At 44.5% G+C, this 17654-nt stretch overlaps 1 protein-coding gene across 3 annotated transcripts in view; it reads right to left on the reverse strand.

Annotated features, from left to right (window-relative positions):
* The window catches only part of LOC311136549 (cytospin-B-like), a 117400-nt gene that overhangs the window by 46409 nt on the left and 53337 nt on the right, over positions 1–17654 (reverse strand). For 2 of the 3 annotated variants that reach the window (XM_084170721.1, XM_084170722.1), the window contains exons 7-10: positions 16598–16704; positions 15724–15796; positions 15333–15477; positions 9343–9445 (exon numbers count right to left, since the gene is read on the reverse strand). In XM_084170721.1, the coding sequence (XP_084026847.1) occupies positions 9343–9445; positions 15333–15477; positions 15724–15796; positions 16598–16704 (428 nt within the window). Of the gene's footprint in view, positions 1–342; positions 1638–9342; positions 9446–15332; positions 15478–15723; positions 15797–16597; positions 16705–17654 lie in introns of those variants that run through there. The other variant, XM_084170723.1, reaches the window with a different exon arrangement.

The raw sequence follows: 17654 nt of genomic DNA on the forward strand, positions 1-17654 counted from the left end.
ATCGAGCTGTAGGCCGAAGAGCGCATCCTGTTTAGTCTTAATACCGTAACTTACTTAGGCCTATATTTCAGTTCTTATATAGGCTACTGTATCAGTCAATCATTTATTCATTAATGTCATCACACAGCATATGAGTCATTCATGATTTGAAATGCAATCAAGCATTTTAGTTTTAAAATAAAATAACAAAGCGACCATTGAATAATTAGCGTAAACAATAAATAGGCCTAAACCATTCCATTTCGGGAATTGCATTCACGAATGAATGCGACTATTTTTAGTCTTTGCTGTAATAAAGGCATTACAAAAAAACAAAGAAACGTTACAACAGACTCTCTGGTACGCTTATCATTTATTAAGTGTCATTTACATTGTTCCAAACGCTAAGAAAAATTATATTGTAATCTACAGTAACAGCACCTGTTTGGCACACATAATATGCATGCAGCGCTTGCTCCTTCCCTTATTTTTCTTGATCTCCAGTATTTTCCACAACTAGTCAAATTTATTCCACACATCTGACTTCCCCTTTACCTCCTGAGCAACCAGTAAACATTCCCCCGTTTCAAGTTTATTTGTTATGTCCTCTGCATTCATTTTGCTGTCACGTGTCAAGGTGTTCAGAGTTTGTTATAACCAATTTAATGATGTGCTATAGGTCAGGCCCTATTGGTCACGTGCATGCGATGCATACATGTGTAACGTAAAGAGAGTGATGCATTCATGTGTCACGTAAAGGGTTGAGTGAATAGGGAATGTTTTTCCTAAACAAATTAGGGATTTCAGTAGCATAACTTTTCAGTCAGACTCCCTCTAGTCATTTGTGTGTCTTAATTATTTCATCAAACAGATTGCTTAAACATCAGACAAGCTCAGTGCATATACTTGATTTGATTAAGACCCATAGATGTGTCTATATATGGAAAAATACAATACCAATCGATTGATCGAACGAACAGACGACTCTTGGTCGACCAAGATTTCTTTTAGTCTGGGACAGCCCTAGTGAGGTGTATACTTTTGTTTCATAGCACATTTGTTTAAGACTACCAAGAAACACTCTGTGTGACCCTTATTTAGCCCACTGCAGTAAAAGGTTAAGTAGATAACATCTACAGTATGATTGCATTAAGAGGCCCAGCCAGCCAGCCAGTCTGCCAGCCAGTCAGCCAGAAGGCCTCAACATACAATATCACCATCAGCTACGACAACAGAGAAGTCTGTCAGCTATTCCAATACTATAAATAAAGCTCTCTACATACACTACAGCACAAACCAACAGTCATCTCTCACTTCTTCCTTTCGTTTCTCACATCTACCACACTGGCCCAACACATTGTCATTGGAGTTACAGTAAAACCTTACAGTCAATAAGCATTTCCTGGAAATATTTACTGTTACAGTAAAAGGGTACACGTGGATAAGTGTAGCTACAGTAAGTGGGTGAAAGCTGGAATGTTATTATGACACTTGACTTCCAGATGACAGTGTGCCATTATCACAATATGGTTCTGAAGAGTAAAGAGGAAACCCACTGCCCACTGGCTGATGATGGAGCACACACACTCTGGCAAGGCCATCATGGGAGCACACACAGCCTCACTCTCTGAGGGCTCCATGACCGATGAGAGAACTGCCTGGTAATAGAGAACACAGGCACGCATGAACACACACACACACACACACACACACACACACACACACACACACATTGGTGTAAAGTACTTAAGTAAAAATACTTTAAAGTAATACTTAAGTAGTTTTTTGGGGGGTATCTGTACTTTACTTGACTATTTACAGTACCAGTCAAAGGTTTGGACACACCTACTCATTCCAGGGTTTGTCTTTATTTTTTATTATTTTCTACATTGTAGAATAATAGTGAATACATCAGAACTATGAAATAACACCTATGGAATCATGTAGTAACCCAAAAAGTGTTAAACAAATCAAAATATATTTTATATTTGAGATTCTTCAAATAGCCACCCTTTGCCTTGATGACCGCTTTTCACACTCTTGGCATTCTCTCAACCAGCTTCATGAAGTAGTCACCTGGAATGCATTTCAATTAACAGGTGTGCCTTCTTAAAAGTTAATTTGTGGAATTTATTTCCTTCTTAATGCGTTTGAGCCAATCAGTTGTGTTGTGACAAGGGAGGGAGTGTACAAAAGATAGCCCTATTTGGTAAAAGACCAAGTCCATATTATGGCAAGAACAGCTCAAATAAGCAAAGAGAAACGACAGTCCATCATTACTTAAAAACATGAAGGTCAGTCAATACGGAACATTTCAAGAACTTTGAAAGTTTCTTCAAGTGCAGTCGCAAAAACCATCACTACTACCATTAAAGGGATATTTCAGGATTTTGGCAATGAAGCCCTTTATCTACTTACCCAGACAGAGTCAGATGAACTCCTGGATACCATTGTCTTGCGTCCAGTAAGAAGGAAGTTAGAGGTAGTTTCGCGAGCCAATGATAACTAGCTTAGGGCTAACGCTAGTCAGCATTGGCTTGCGAAACTACCTCTAACTTCCTTCATGCTGGACACAGAGACATAAAAATGGTATCCACAAGTTCTGTCACGACTTCCGCCGAAGTTGGTGCCTCTCCTTGTTCGGGCGGCGTTCGGCGGTCGTCGTCACCGGCTTTCTAACTGCCACCGATCTACGTTTCTTTTTCCATTTGTTTTGTCTTGATTGTACACACCTGGTTCCCATTACATTATATGATTTCCCTATTTAACCCTCTGGTTCCCACATGGTTTTGTGCGTGTTTGTTCTTTGTTTTGTGTCTGAGACTTATGTGAATTAGTGTTGTTTATTTTTAGAGTAAAGTACGTTGTTTACTCAGTTCTGTGTCCTGCGCCTGACTCCGTCCTACCGCTGCACATTGACACTTGACAAGTTCATCTGAATCTGGGGAAGTAGATAAATAGCCTGGCTGATGCAACTCATGTGACTCAAAGAGAAGGAGAGCTGTGACACTGGTCTGGACAGGAGGCCGTTGTAAATGCAGTATTTGCTCAGAGTTGTGCTTATTGCTGGCTGAGCTTTGATTGGTTCTCTCAAACGGTTTTATTTTATTTCCTGGGGTGTTGAGACGTCACGTTGTATTTTAAAATCCAACAGTTGTATTGGAAGGGGGCTTTGTGTGGTTGTCCACGTTGGTTTGGGTGAGAAAGACACAGAGGAAAACCAATCAGTAAAAAAGCACATTCCCTTCATTATCGACACATCGTGCCGACAACATCAAAATAGCCTTTCCAGACTAAGTATTAGCCAGGTTAGTAGATAAAGGGCTTCATTTCCAAAATCCCGAACTATCCCTTTAAGCCCTGAGCCCCTCTCACTGTCTCTCTTCGTCTGTCCCTATTTGAGTAAAGGAGTGGGTAAACAAAGAAGAGGGAAGCTGCTGTAATAGGCCATGCAATGAATCATCATCATGAGCAATGACAGCCTGAAAGCAAAGTGCAGCCAGGGCCGGACAGGGAAACACACACACACACACACACACACACACACACACACACACACACACACACACACACACACACACACACACACACACACACACACACACACACACACACACACACACACACACACACACACACACACACACACACAGGAGCGGCAGGCAAGGTAAAATATATATTACTAGTTCTGAATTTGCTGAAAGCTACTTTATTGAGAAAAAATGTACTTACTATGACTGTGATATGTGGTTGTCACACCTAGCTATCTTAAGATGAATGCACTAACTGTAAGTTGCTCTGGATAAGAGCATCTGCTAAATTACTAAAATGTAAATGTAATGAGGCAGCTCTCTAGAGAACCCTGCTAAGCAACCCGTCCATATATGATAATGGATTGTGTTCTCTCTCTCTCTCTCTCTCTCTCTCTCTCTCTCTCTCTCTCTTGGGTGTTAGGAAGAGTGGTAGAAGTCAAATAGGATGCAGGGATACCAAGGCCTTTGTGTCAGTTTGAATTGTGTTGAGTAAGTATTTATCTCCCATATACATGGTACTGAGGCATGGAGAGTCATGATGCATTTTTACCAATGCATCTGCTGCATCCCCCTACGGCCCACCCCAACAGTATCATGACACAGTTTAAATGTCACAATTCTTCTAATGTCTAGATATACCCCCACCACCCCATTCTTTAGCTCCTTCCCTCTTCCTCACACCGCTGGGGTCCTAGCTCGCCCCCTTCTACCTCCAGGGGTGGTTGTGTTTGTTTCTCAGAGAGGGCCGGATGACCGAGGAAGGCCAATTCTTTATTTAGTCCCAGCTGAGCCTGTGTTCTGTTCAGCCCAGACTGAGACTCCCAGCCAAGCCTGTCTGTTCGCCTTCTCCTCATTGTTCCCATCCTGAACAATAAACAAGGCTTATGTTTTGGTTAATTTAATAACTCGCCATCCGGGCTGACCCAAATAACAACATCAAAGACCACCATGATAAAAATACAGTCGGAAACCAGAGCAGGTGGGAATTAGAACAAAATACTCTGCATTGAAAGTGATTAACTGTCTGTGACGGGCAGTGGATTTCAGTACACCTGAGATACTGTAATCGTCATTCAAACAGATAATTTGTCATGATGATAATGTCTTCTGCATGGCCATTGGCAGAGGCATGTACATATGGTCAGCTCTGTTTGAAGTGTGTGTGTGTGTGTGTGTGTGTGTTCATGTGGACGTGTTTGTGTTTGTGTGTGAAATCTACAAAGGGTGAATGTTGATTTCCTGTGAAAGCGAGCCCTCTCCCCTCCCCTCCCCTCCTCTCCTCCACTCTGAGAGAGGCTAGCTAGCTCCCACAGGGCCCAGTCAATCAGAGCCTCCTTAAGGTCTTTGCTGATCAATCGTCTCTTCTGAGAAGCTGACATTTGAGGTGTTCTGAGACCACCATCAGCGCCTCGCCTCCAGATGTTGACACACACCAATGCAGAACATCCTTCAGGTCCCAGTGTGTGTGTGTGTGTGTGTGTCTACTAATCTTGGTCACATTACCGTGGTGTTGTGTTTACCCCTTCTCCCCCTCTACCCTGGGGGGTATTGCTCTCTTCCTCACCATGGCGACAGCACGGCCACCTCCAGCTCTCACGTCACTGTGTGTGTGTTGTTTACCACATTTAATGGTATCTCTCTCAACGGTTGACCTTGTTAGTCATTAAAGTATGGCCAGTGGCACGAGCCGTATTGGCAGGTTGTCACACACACACACACACCGCCTGAGTGGGCGCATACATAGGGGCCCATGGCCATCATCACTGCTCCATATAAGGGGAGAGGGCTCAGGTGGGATGTACGGGTATATCCACACGTACACAGCGGCTTCACACTGTATCTTGTTTTCAACATCAAAAACTGCAATAAACCTGCCATCCTCTTTTAGTTTGGATGTGACAGGAGGATAGTGTTCAACATCAAACATATATTAGCCAAGTTAGCCCTTCATCGTGATCAATAATGACCCTAGATTTATTATGCTAGTATTAACGTGATATAATAGCTACAAAAAAAAAATGAAAATCCTAGCTTATAAAAAAAACCAAGATGTTTTATTGTCACATACACCGGATAGGTGCAGTGAAATGTGTTGCTTTTTAAAGGCTCAGCCATAGTAGTGCCCCGTGTAGCTCAGTTGGTAGAGCATGGCGCTTGCAATGCCAGGGTTGTGAGTTCGATTCCCACAGGGAGCCAGTATGAAAATGTATGCACTCACTAACTGTAAGTCGCTCTGGATAAGAGCGTCTGCTAAATTACTAAAATGTAAAAATGTAGTGCGGCACCCCTGGAGCAAACTAGGGTTAAGTGTCTTGCTCATGGGTACATTCACATATTGTTCACCTTGTCGGCTCGGGTATTTGAACCAGCGACTTTTTGATTACTAGCCCAACGCTCTAACAGCTAGGCTAACAGGTGTCTAAATCCATCCCAGTAATTATTACTGACCACAGGAAAAGTGTTATAATAAGGCTCTGCATCCCCAATAGGGTTATAGCGTAAAAAGATGCATCCCAAATAGCACTTTATTCCCTATAGCACTCTATTCCCTATATAGTGTAATACTTTTGACTTGGTCCAAAGTAGTGCACTATAAGGAAAGGGTGCCATTTGGGAAACAGAATGTCTTTAGTGGTTTTCATTTTAAACAGGAAATATCCCCCTCTAGATTACAGTGGTGTCTGTTTTTCCATCTTAATTTAATTAGAGTCTTGTTTGACCACAGGCCTTATAACAATACGGCTGTGGTATAATAATAACTGACCTCCGGCCAGTGGGAGGGGCTGTCTGAGAGAGAGGCCATTCCGGCTCCACACAGACAGATGACAAAATATACGAGGCCACTTTCCTTACACCTACTTCAGCTGAGCCGTGCAACAGAGAGAACACACACAGGCACGCACCCCAGATGCACAGACGCACGCACACTGCAGAGTCAATATTCCTACAGGGCTGGTAAAATACAGCTTCTTCAAAGTGACAGTTAATTATGTCCCCATTACATGACCTCATCAACCCGACAACATGATTTAGAGCTTTTAGAGTCCTATTAGTAGGGAAATATCACCTCACCACCCACCTTACTAAATGGAGCAAAATAGGTATCCTACAGGACAATACACTAAAATCTGTTGAAACTGAAAGGTATAAACCCCACTAACCTTTATCAAACCAGAATGATGGTTAGGTAGAAAAGGGAGGGGGACACAACTGCCCAACCTCCCGTTCTGTGTAACGCTATCAACACCGTGGCCTCAGCCTGGCTAGCCAACAGCCTTAAGAAGAGACGTTTGACTGTGACAGGCTGTCTGTCTCCACACATTAGCAGGTAATTAGTGGGCCTCTGCCGGACCAGGGCCGGTCGGCCATGACGGTGAACACCGTTGGTTGTCTGCTCTGACCTTTACCGGCCTGATATTAAGCTTAATTTGTGGCACATATTGTGCTCTGGTAGTAACCTTTTCCTTTCCCAGGCAGCCGTGTGGTCAGAGAAGGCCTGTGGCCATATTTGTTCCTAGTACTGGGATGTGCTAGGAGTTGTAATGTAATTTTAGAGCTCGAAACTGATGCCCAAAGCATCAAATACAGATTAATGACTGAATTAAATAAATAAATAATTAATTAATTATTTAGACATGGATGGCTGTTGTCCTGACACAAAAACCCATTGATGTTTCTGCAGAATTATGCAACACTCAATGTTAATGCCATTGAGCATCTCACACGTGTTGTACAGCCATTCACAAGTTTGGTCACGTTACCTCTAAAAATATCTGGTGTGTTAAACCACCGGACCCCCAATCTGAGGAGGAATTCAAACACATGGACGCTCACATGGAAACGCTGCACCATCATATACTGTAACATTCACCTCAGAGCCTATTCATTCCATGTACTGAAATAAATTCTCATCCAGCTATTAGCCAAAGCCTCTTATTGCATTCCAGAAACCAGATAATTATTATTCTCCCCAGCAGAACCACTGAGTGTAAAAGTAGATCATAGAATACCAGTAGGTGCCAATGAATGAGGCGGGAAGTAGCCTAGCGGTTAAGACCATTGGGCCAGTAACTAAAAGGTCGCTGATTCGAATCCCTGAGCCGACTAGGTGAAAATCTGTCATGGTGCCCTTGAGCAAGTCTCGTAACCCTAATTGCTCTGGATAAGAACATAGACTAAAATGAATACCCCACAGCTATATGCCATTCAGATACAGTTTGTGTATGAAAGAAATGATCAGATAAGCAGTCACAAGTCTCCATCAAGATGGAGACCATGTCCATTTACCAGTTAAAGGAGAGCATAGCTGCAAATACAACGTCCATTCTGTTTGTATACAGGGAGGTAGCACAGGGTGGAGGGATGTCTCATTTCACCATCCAATGTGCCTGAAAACAGGAACTTTATTGATCTAACAAATCATTCAATCATTTAAAGCTAGTCTACTTTTAAAGTCACCTTTGACCTTGTCTTAATACCCTTATTGACCTGTGTGCTTGGTTGAGCAAAGTACAGCAGTCTGTCATTTGATTGAACTGAAACCCCTGGACAAGGTCGTTGTTAGGCTAAGTAGAGTAGTGGTGTTGGGCTCTGCCCGAAATGGCATCCTATTCCTTATGTAGTGCACTAGATAGAGAATAGGGTACAATTTCAGTCGTAGCCTTGGTGTTACTGTAAGATAGCTAGCACACCCCATACTGTGACTGAATGTAGCTAAGAGGGAGAACAGAACAGTGCAGAGACCAGGCAGACCCCGACCCTCCTTTCTTAGCTTTTGTTTACCGGTGTTAGCGGCATTAGCTGGCCCTCACACATGATGTACAATCACATCACAGAGTCCCAGTAATTCCACTCGGCTTAATGGACTCCTTAAACTGGCTATTAGTGGAGGGCTAAACCAGGTGGACGTGGGCCCAGAAAGGGAACAAGCACACATAATAACATGCATACAGACACAAATGCACTCACACACTCATGCACACTCACTTACGTGTCTGCTCAGACACGCACGCACGCACACACATACCCCCCCCCACACAAACACACATCCACACGTTCCACTGTATTCTTTTTACTGAATCAATTTGCATTGATGATGATTTGCTGATATTAATGATATCATCATGTCCACACAGTGAGGACAGGTGAGGTGAGGGTTTGTCTGTCTGTAAACACAGCAGACTATTATGTCAAAACAGCCTAAAACCTCAATATGCTCCATGAGCCAACAAGTTCCAATGAGAAGCACAGTTTATGGTGTGCACATATAAATAAGTCACTCATTTGTTGTTTATAAGTGTGTATATTAGTAGCTAATAAGGCCTTTATTTGGTCTTATTAGCCATATATTAGGCCTTTATTACTTGTGTTCTTATTCAAACATTATAAGTAATGTGTTATTGGCCAATCTTTAACAACCTCATTGTTAGTCATAATAAATACATTAGTATTTAATAAAGAGCAAGTTAAACAAAAAATAGATTATTCGTAAGCTGTCTCAATGTGCGACTAATAAGGACATAGTACCTTAAGATGGGTTCCCTATACTGAAGTGTTAACCACCAAACCTTGGATTGAAGGAACATTCACTGCACAGTATGGCCTGTATAACATATGCCTGATATCTAGCGAGAGAGAGAGAGATAGCAAAAGAGAGAAAGAGGGAGAAAGGGGAGAGAGAGAGGGAGTGAGAGAGAAGGAGAGAGAAAGAGAGAGAGGGAGAGAGAGAGGGGGAGAGAGAAAGAGTGACAGAGAGAGAGAAAGCGAAAGAAAGAAAGAGGAATTTGATAGGGTTATGTATTGAGAGAGGTCTCTGACCCAGGGCCCTTACCGGATAGCCTTCCGTTTTCTTCTGGCACCACTTCAGTAGAGCGTTCCTCTTAGATCCCCCGTACTCCCGCGCCAGTGCAGCCAAGGGGTCCTTTCTTTCCACACTGACACCAGGGACAGACACCGCAGTCATGTACAGTGAGGGAAACAACAGTTATGGCATCTGACCTGTGTGTGGGGACGTGTGTGTCTCCATCAACCTTACATCAACCTCACATACAGTACAAACGTATGCATGCACTCACGCAGGCATACACACACACACAAACGCACACACACGTCCTGGGGCTGATGTGATTTCCTGGAAGCTAATCAGAGAAGGGTAGTCTCTGTGGCCATGGGAACATAAGGAGTCCTTGGTCTCACTGAGCTACATGGACCACTTTAAACACGTGACTTTGTTTGTTTCATTATGTTTCGACATACTAGTGCTTGGGGAATCGGGAATTGTCATAACAAATGTTGCTTTTTAAAAGCCAGTGTATGAATTCACTGGTGACATACTGTTGCGAAAACAATACTAAATATAAACACATTTGAGGAGCAACATAAATGTTCACATACTGTTGTTTGTGTCTGTGACAATCTAGAGATCTAGACAATCTAGTGTTTGTGTGTTGTGTGTGTGTATGTTGAGAGTTTAATAGTAGGACATTGGGTCACCCTCGATATCACATTAATTATGCATGTTTGTCATTAGCTCTAGATAAACAATGAAAAACTATGTGACCGTTGTCACGCCCTGGCTCTGGGACTCTGTTATGTTGAGCCAGGGTGTGTTGTTTCTATGTGTTTTGTGTTCTAGGTTGATTATCTAGCTCATGTGTTTCTGTGTTGGCCGGGGTGGTTCTCAATCAGAGGCAACGAGTATCAGCTGTTGCTTGTTGTCTCTGATTGGGAACCATACTTAGGCAGCCTGTTTTCCACAGTGTTTTGTGGGATCTTGTTCCGTGTTGGTTTTGTATTGTAACCAAGGACTTCACGTTATCGTTTTGTTGTTTTGCTCGTGTGGTGAATCTAAATAAAAGTATGTTCACTTATCACGCTGCGCATTGGTCCACTGTGTTCGACGATCGTGACAACCGTAAACAAATGTGATGTATCTCCTGTATTGAAGTGATTGTTTTTGAGAGATTTAGATTGTATTTTATTAGGATCTCTTTTAGTCCTCATTTGGACTAATCTTCCAAGATTCCTTAAACATTCAAATACAATTTATAATACAATCCCATTTTCACATATAACACACTGTTAAAGACAACAGACATAATACACTGACATATCTACCATAGTCCTGCACAACCTTCCAATTTATTATATTTAAATGGTTCTAAAGTATTTGATGGCTGGGTTGAGAAAACTAAAAGCAGTCTGAAGGGAGACTTATTATAATGTAATTATGATTAACAAAGCTTGAGTTCGGTAGTCACAACAAATTGAGTCTGTTTATTTAACATTTATCTCTGACTCATCTCTGCCAAGTTTACTTCTACTGTGTCTTCCACACCAGAATAGAAGGCTATCAGGACACCCAGTATCAAACCATAGGGTTCAGTCAGTTTGTGCATCCCAAATGGCACCATATTCCCTATATAGTGCACTATTTTTTACCAAAGCCCTATGGGCGTAGTGCACAATATAGGGAATAGGGTGCCATTTGGGACATAACCAGTCAGTCAAAACTGGGGCAATGCGGTTGTCACGACTGCCACCTCTCCTTGTTCGTGTCACGATCGTCGTTAAGAGAGGAGGACCAAGGCGCAGCGTGATGAACGAACATGTTTATTTATCATTAGCGATAAACACGGACAGTAAACAAAAACAACAAACGACTCGTAACGTCCTAGGTAACATAGACCAACACGGAACAAGAACCCACAAACACAAAGGGAAAAACAGACAGTTTAAATATGGCTCCCAATCAGAGACAACCAGCCACAGCTGACACTCGTTGCCTCTGATTGGGAGTCACTCAGGCCAACAATAGAAATAAACAAACTAGAACTCCCAACATAGAAATACACCACATAGAAAGAACACACCCTGGCTCAACATATAGAGTCCCAGAGCCAGGGTGTTACAGTACCCCCCCCTAAAGGCGCGGACTGTGACCGCGCCTCAACTAGAGCAAAACAGGGGAGGGCTGGGTGGGCATTCCTCCTCGGCGGCGGTTCTGGCTCCGGCCTTGCCCACCACCCTCCAATAAACCCCCCATAGCGCCCCTGGTCCGGTCTGGCCCCGCTGGCTGGAGCTGAACTGGACGTAGCAGGAGCGGTTAGCTTCAGCTCCGTAGTGGAGCAGTTGACCGGTACCCTACCAGGCACCGGTGACCCAGGCACGGGTTGTGCTGGACTGACGACGCGCACCCCTGGCTTGGTGCGTGGAGCCGGAACGGCCCGGACCGGGCTGACGACTCGCACCCCTGGCTTGGTGCGTGGAGTAGGAACAGCCCGAACCGGGCTGACGACTCGCACCCCTGGCTTGGTGCGTGGAGTAGGAACGGGCCGGACCGGGCTGACGACTCGCACCCCTGGCTTGGTGCGTGGAGTAGGAACGGGCCGGACCGGGCTGACGATGCGCACCCCTGGCTTGGTGCGTGGAGTAGGAACGGGCCGGACCGGGCTGACGATGCGCACCCCTGGCTTGGTGCGTGGAGTAGGAACAGGCCGGACCGGGCTGGCGACGCACCCCGTAGGCTTGGTGCGAGGAGCAGGGACAGGCCGGACCGGGCTGACGATGCGCACCCCTGGCTTGGTGCGTGGAGTAGGAACAGGCCGGACCGGGCTGGCGACGCACACCGTAGGCTTGGTGCGAGGAGCAGGGACAGGCCGGACCGGGCTAGCGACGCACACCGTAGGCTTGGTGCGTGGAGCAGGGACAGGCCGGACCGGGCTGGCGACGCACACCGTAGGCTTGGTGCGAGGAGCAGGGACAGGCCGGACCGGGCTGGCGACGCACACCGTAGGCTTGGTGCGAGGAGCAGGGACAGGCCGGACCGGGCTGGCGACGCACACCGTAGGCTTGGTGCGTGGAGCAGGGACAGGCCGGACCGGGCTGTGGAGACGGATAGGAGACCTGGAGTGAAGAGCTGCCACAACCCGTCCTGGCTGAATGCCTACCTTCACACACTCTGTGTGAGGAATCAGCACAGGACGTACAGGGCTGTGTACCCGTACTGGCATAACAGCACGTGACACTGGCGCAGGATATCCGGGACCGAGGAGAGGCACTGGAGGCCACGAGCGCTGAGCCGGCACACTCCGTCCTGGCTGCATGCCCACCTTCGCACAACACGTGCGGGGTGCTCGCACAGGACGTACCGGACTATGCCGGACCACTCGTGGCACAGTGCGCAGCTCCGCATACCGCGGAACCTGCCCAGTCTCATGCTGCCATGCCTGAGTACGGGGAGTTGGCTCTGCTCTCCATCCAGGCTCCGCCAACCTGCCTTCTGGCCCCCAAAACCCGGTGGCCTCCTCTCCTAATCTCCCTGTGGCAGCCTCCTGCTGCCCAGTCGCCCATGCCGTGTGCCCCCCCCCCCAAACATTTTTTTGGGGTTGCCTCTCGTCCGTCCGACGATGACACTGCTGACGCCGCTGCTCCTCTCTCGCCAGGGCCTTAATCCTAGCCCATGGCCCTTTGCCCCCGAGCATGTCCTCCCAGGACCACGATTTGCCCACCTGGGCCATCGCCAACCTCTCCATCTCCTTTCCCGGCGCTTCCTCCCATGTCCAGTCTGCCTGCTCCTGGACACGCTGCTTGGTCCTTGTATGGTGGGTTCTTCTGTCACGATCGTCGTTAAGAGAGGAGGACCAAGGCGCAGCGTGATGAACGAACATGTTTATTTATCATTAGCGATAAACACGGACAGTAAACAAAAACAACAAACGACTCGTAACGTCCTAGGTAACATAGACCAACACGGAACAAGAACCCACAAACACAAAGGGAAAAACAGACAGTTTAAATATGGCTCCCAATCAGAGACAACCAGCCACAGCTGACACTCGTTGCCTCTGATTGGGAGTCACTCAGGCCAACAATAGAAATAAACAAACTAGAACTCCCAACATAGAAATACACCACATAGAAAGAACACACCCTGGCTCAACATATAGAGTCCCAGAGCCAGGGTGTTACAGTTCGGGCAAGCTTCGGCGTTCGTCGTCACCGGCCTTCTAGCCACTGCCGCTCCTCATCTCATCATTCCATTTGTTTTGTCTTGTTTATTACACACACCTGGTTCATATCCCCTCATCAGTACCTGTATAAGTGTTCCCTCTGCCCCCTTGTCTTTGTGTGTGATTGTTTATTGTGGAGGATAGCGAAGCTCGGTGGAGCTCTGTGTATTTTGTATCGGCGGAATATTCCCTGTGTGCCTTGTATTTTCCAGTGCGCCTGTTTTGCGCACTGGAGTGTTTTGACGCGTTACTGCGTAACTCTGTGTTTTCGGAATAAATCCTGTTATTCTGTGAATTACCCTCCTGCACCTGACTCCTTCGAAAACACCTCATCACAGCGGTGATAGATACAGTATGATCACTGGCCCTACTATAACACTCTGCCAGTTCGTCAGTGATCTAATAGTGAATCGAAGGTGTGAAAAACTACATCACTGAGTATGAATAACACCGAGTGCATGACTGTTAAGATCTCTAAGTATGAATATGTGTGAAAGTTTGTGGATGTGTATGTGCGTGTGTCAGATAGTGTAATCTACTCAGTGATTCCTCTGGAAAAATGTGTAGCAGTGGGGGGGAAAGGTTGGGGCGAGGGGGACATTCTATTCCAAACTTAATGAAAATAAAATTACGCTGACACCACCTAAAATGTACTTTCCACCTCCAGAATTGAGCCCAATTACATATTGGTCAAATTATTTGTTTAAATTATTTTAACATTTTGGACCATGCATATAGCCAATCAAATGTGATATTTTAACTAGTTAGCATCTAACTTGGGGTAACCCACCACCCAGGGTAACACACCCCCTGCCTGTACTTCTCACAGAAACCACTTTATGTCATCATACACCCCCAGAATGCATGTATCCATCCCTATGGCACTCGTAACTTGAATGCGCCTCGAGAGGAATATTTATCTTGCATAGAACACACAACAACAAGCTGACTAGGTAAATAAATGTAATGTAAATAGATAAGCTATTCTACTATGGGGTGTCTGATTTTTCTATTTATTACTTATTTTGTTTGTAGAGGAAAAGTAAATGTGGACAGTTTTCTTGCATCTTCAAAGTGCGCCTCGGCAGAAATATTTTTCATGTTCTGTATTTTTTTGCTGTGGAGGCAATGATTTTGCCATGGCGCAGTGCCATAGCAAAATGACTGCAACGGATAACACCGCATCTACTGCAGGGGTTCCCAACCTTTTTTTCACTAGGATCCCCCTTTTCACATTTGAATGTCACACTTGATTTTGTTTAATTTAGGGAACCTAGGAAAATATGTTGTTTTTAAGCTAATTCTAATATGTTAATTTAAGCATATGCTCTTTTACAGAAAGTGAATAGATAAATTGATAGCGACAGCCACACATTGTATAACATTACTTCCCAAGCAAAGTAAAACAAAAGATATTCCTTGACTAGAAGGTCATAGCTCAGCTTTTAAATGTCATAGAGACAAACAAAAGATCTCCCCATGTGCAGTCACATCTTCCTCAGGCAGTTTACCTCTTGTTTCTAGCCTAAAGCATTGTGGGGTTATGCGTCGTTATTGATCGGTTTATACAATCGCGATTTGTACAAAAATTCAAATAATAAGAATTTGTTTACCCCTCAAATCATGGGAGGTCCCGCGACCCCCCAGGAAACATTGGGAACCACTGATCTACTGTATGTTTATGGACTGGTGATGATGTGTGATGTTACAAGTGATACATGTGTGTATGTTTCTGTGATCACTGTAGTTGTGTGGTCTCTTTCTCTAAATCTGCAGTAATCTGAGTGTGTCTCTAGAGTGGAGGGCCCACCTGAGCTTGCTGTTGTTCTTGTTGTAGCTCATGGAGTGGCTGCGGCTGCTAAGGGTTGCTGGGGACTTGATGACCGACTCCAGGGAAGGACTCTTCCTCATAAGGCTGCTGGGCTTCAGCTCATCCCCAGAGCCCCCGTACTTATCTGAGAAACACAGGAATCAGGAACCAGGGAAAGGGGAGGTAGAGAGGGAAGGAGGATGTGCAAAAGGATGTGACTTGTGACTGTTTGTAGTTAGTAAAATGTGCTGATGAAGGCAAGATGCCAGAATGTGTTGGTTTCAAGGATAAAGAAGCGTTTTTGATCTCATTGGTGTTTTACAAAGTTAGATACATATATACAGTATCAGTGATACTTTTATACTTGCTCTCTCTACAGAGTATCATGTACCTGGATGAGAAAAATCTCCATGGTTGATCCTTTTCTCCAGTGTCTTTGAGAGCGGTTTGATAGACGAATGCCTCTACAGAAACCAAAACAAAAAAGACTTAGTATATCATGTCCTATTCATGTCCTACACATGATGATGAACAAAAAGTGACAACCAAACATGTAACACTTTACATTATTTGTAATGGTTATAATGTATTTAAAAGGCTTAACAAAAGCTTTATACATTTAAGTCGGTAATAAACAGATATAACAGATTGGTTGATATTTTAGTCCAGGGGTCCACAATTCGTGGGCCGATTTTTCCTTGAGCGGATGGTCGGGGGACCGGAACAGTTAGGAATAATTTGTACACTGCAAATTGACCGCAAGAATCCCAAACAGATATATTTCACAAAAACAGAATAATTTCAAACTTTGATTACATTGGGATACGATCACATATGTTTCTCTATTTACATGATTATTATTATTTTTCTATTTATTTCTCTATTTGTATTTTCTCTATTTAGAGGCGGCAGGTAGCCTAGCAGTTAGAGCGTTGGGCCAGTAACCAAAAGGTTGCTGTTACGAATAACCGAGCCGACTATGTGAAAATCTGTCGATGTGCCCTTGAGCAATGCACTTAACCCTAATTTGCTCCAGGGGTGCCGCACTACTATAGCTGACCCTGTAAAACAACACATTTCACTGCACCTATCCGGTGTATGTGACAATAAACATTATTTATTTTGTTTTTATTATTTTTTTATGCGTGGGAATTTCGTAAATTAAAATCACATTGAGCTGATTTCCTGGTGATTTTACAGTATTTTATGTCCCCCCCCCCCTACTGGGGAACCCTGTTGTAGTCCATATTGAAGAGGTACTATACCTGGATGGGGGAGACAGCAGCTGCGGGTGCTGTGCGGACAGGGATCCCACTCAGAGGGCTTCTAGGTGAGGAGTGCATCTGTACCGTGTGTCCAAGCCCAGGTCCATCTGCAAGGCCCAACATATGAGTGTACATTTGCCACGAGTGGCTATTTAAGTGGATACTGAAAGTGATTAATTGTATACCGTATTCCACGGTGATGTTCCATGGAGTCCTATCACTGTATCTGTTCACCCTGTTAAGCATTTAGACCTCTAAGGTTAGGCTGTTTAAGCTATGATGTAAGAGGCAAGGGTTCCTTCTCTATCACTGCTGCTAAGCCAGGAAAGTTTCCCCTCAGCAGCCAGTCGGCCTGACATCCTGCGTATTTTACAGGCCACATTTTTCATTCCCCGATGATACAAGAGACAACAGATCCAAAACCAACATCTTTCTCAGGAATTTCTGTGGCCAGTCTATAGAGTAATCACACCTCCTATTCCTTTCAAATCAAATCCAAGTTTATTGGTCGCGTACACAGTTTGGCAGATGTTATAGCTGGTGCAGCTAAATGTTTGTGTTTTTAGCTCCTAACAGTGCAGTAAAATGTCAAACAAGTACACAAATAATCCAAAACTAAAACAAGAAATCAAGAAATGTCAAAACAAATCCAATAACACTATCAGTAATCCAAATGCAATCTATGCGTATACTGTATACACTGAAAATATATACAAAAAATTACATGTACAGCAGTAGATATATTAGAGTAAGCTACACCATCAATACAGTCACATGGACAGCAGAGCATACCATAGTGACCATACATGCCTCTGCTGTACAGACATGCTAGATCTATCTCAAGCAGACAGACAGGCTGCCAGCTGTTCTCCTATTGTGCAGACAAGTTAGGTATGATATACTGTAAAGAGGCCTGTGCTTGACTGAACTTACCTGGCGCATTGGAACCAATGGAATAGTTCAAAAAGTACAACCTCCCCGCACCCCACCCCCCATCTGGCACCCCAGGGAGGTGCAGTCAAATACTCAAATAACTTTGAAAGAAAACAAATAATAT

Source organism: Coregonus lavaretus (assembly GCF_964263955.1).
Source record: "Coregonus lavaretus genome assembly, chromosome: 10".
In the NCBI taxonomy this organism is placed as follows: Eukaryota; Metazoa; Chordata; class Actinopteri; order Salmoniformes; family Salmonidae; genus Coregonus; species Coregonus lavaretus.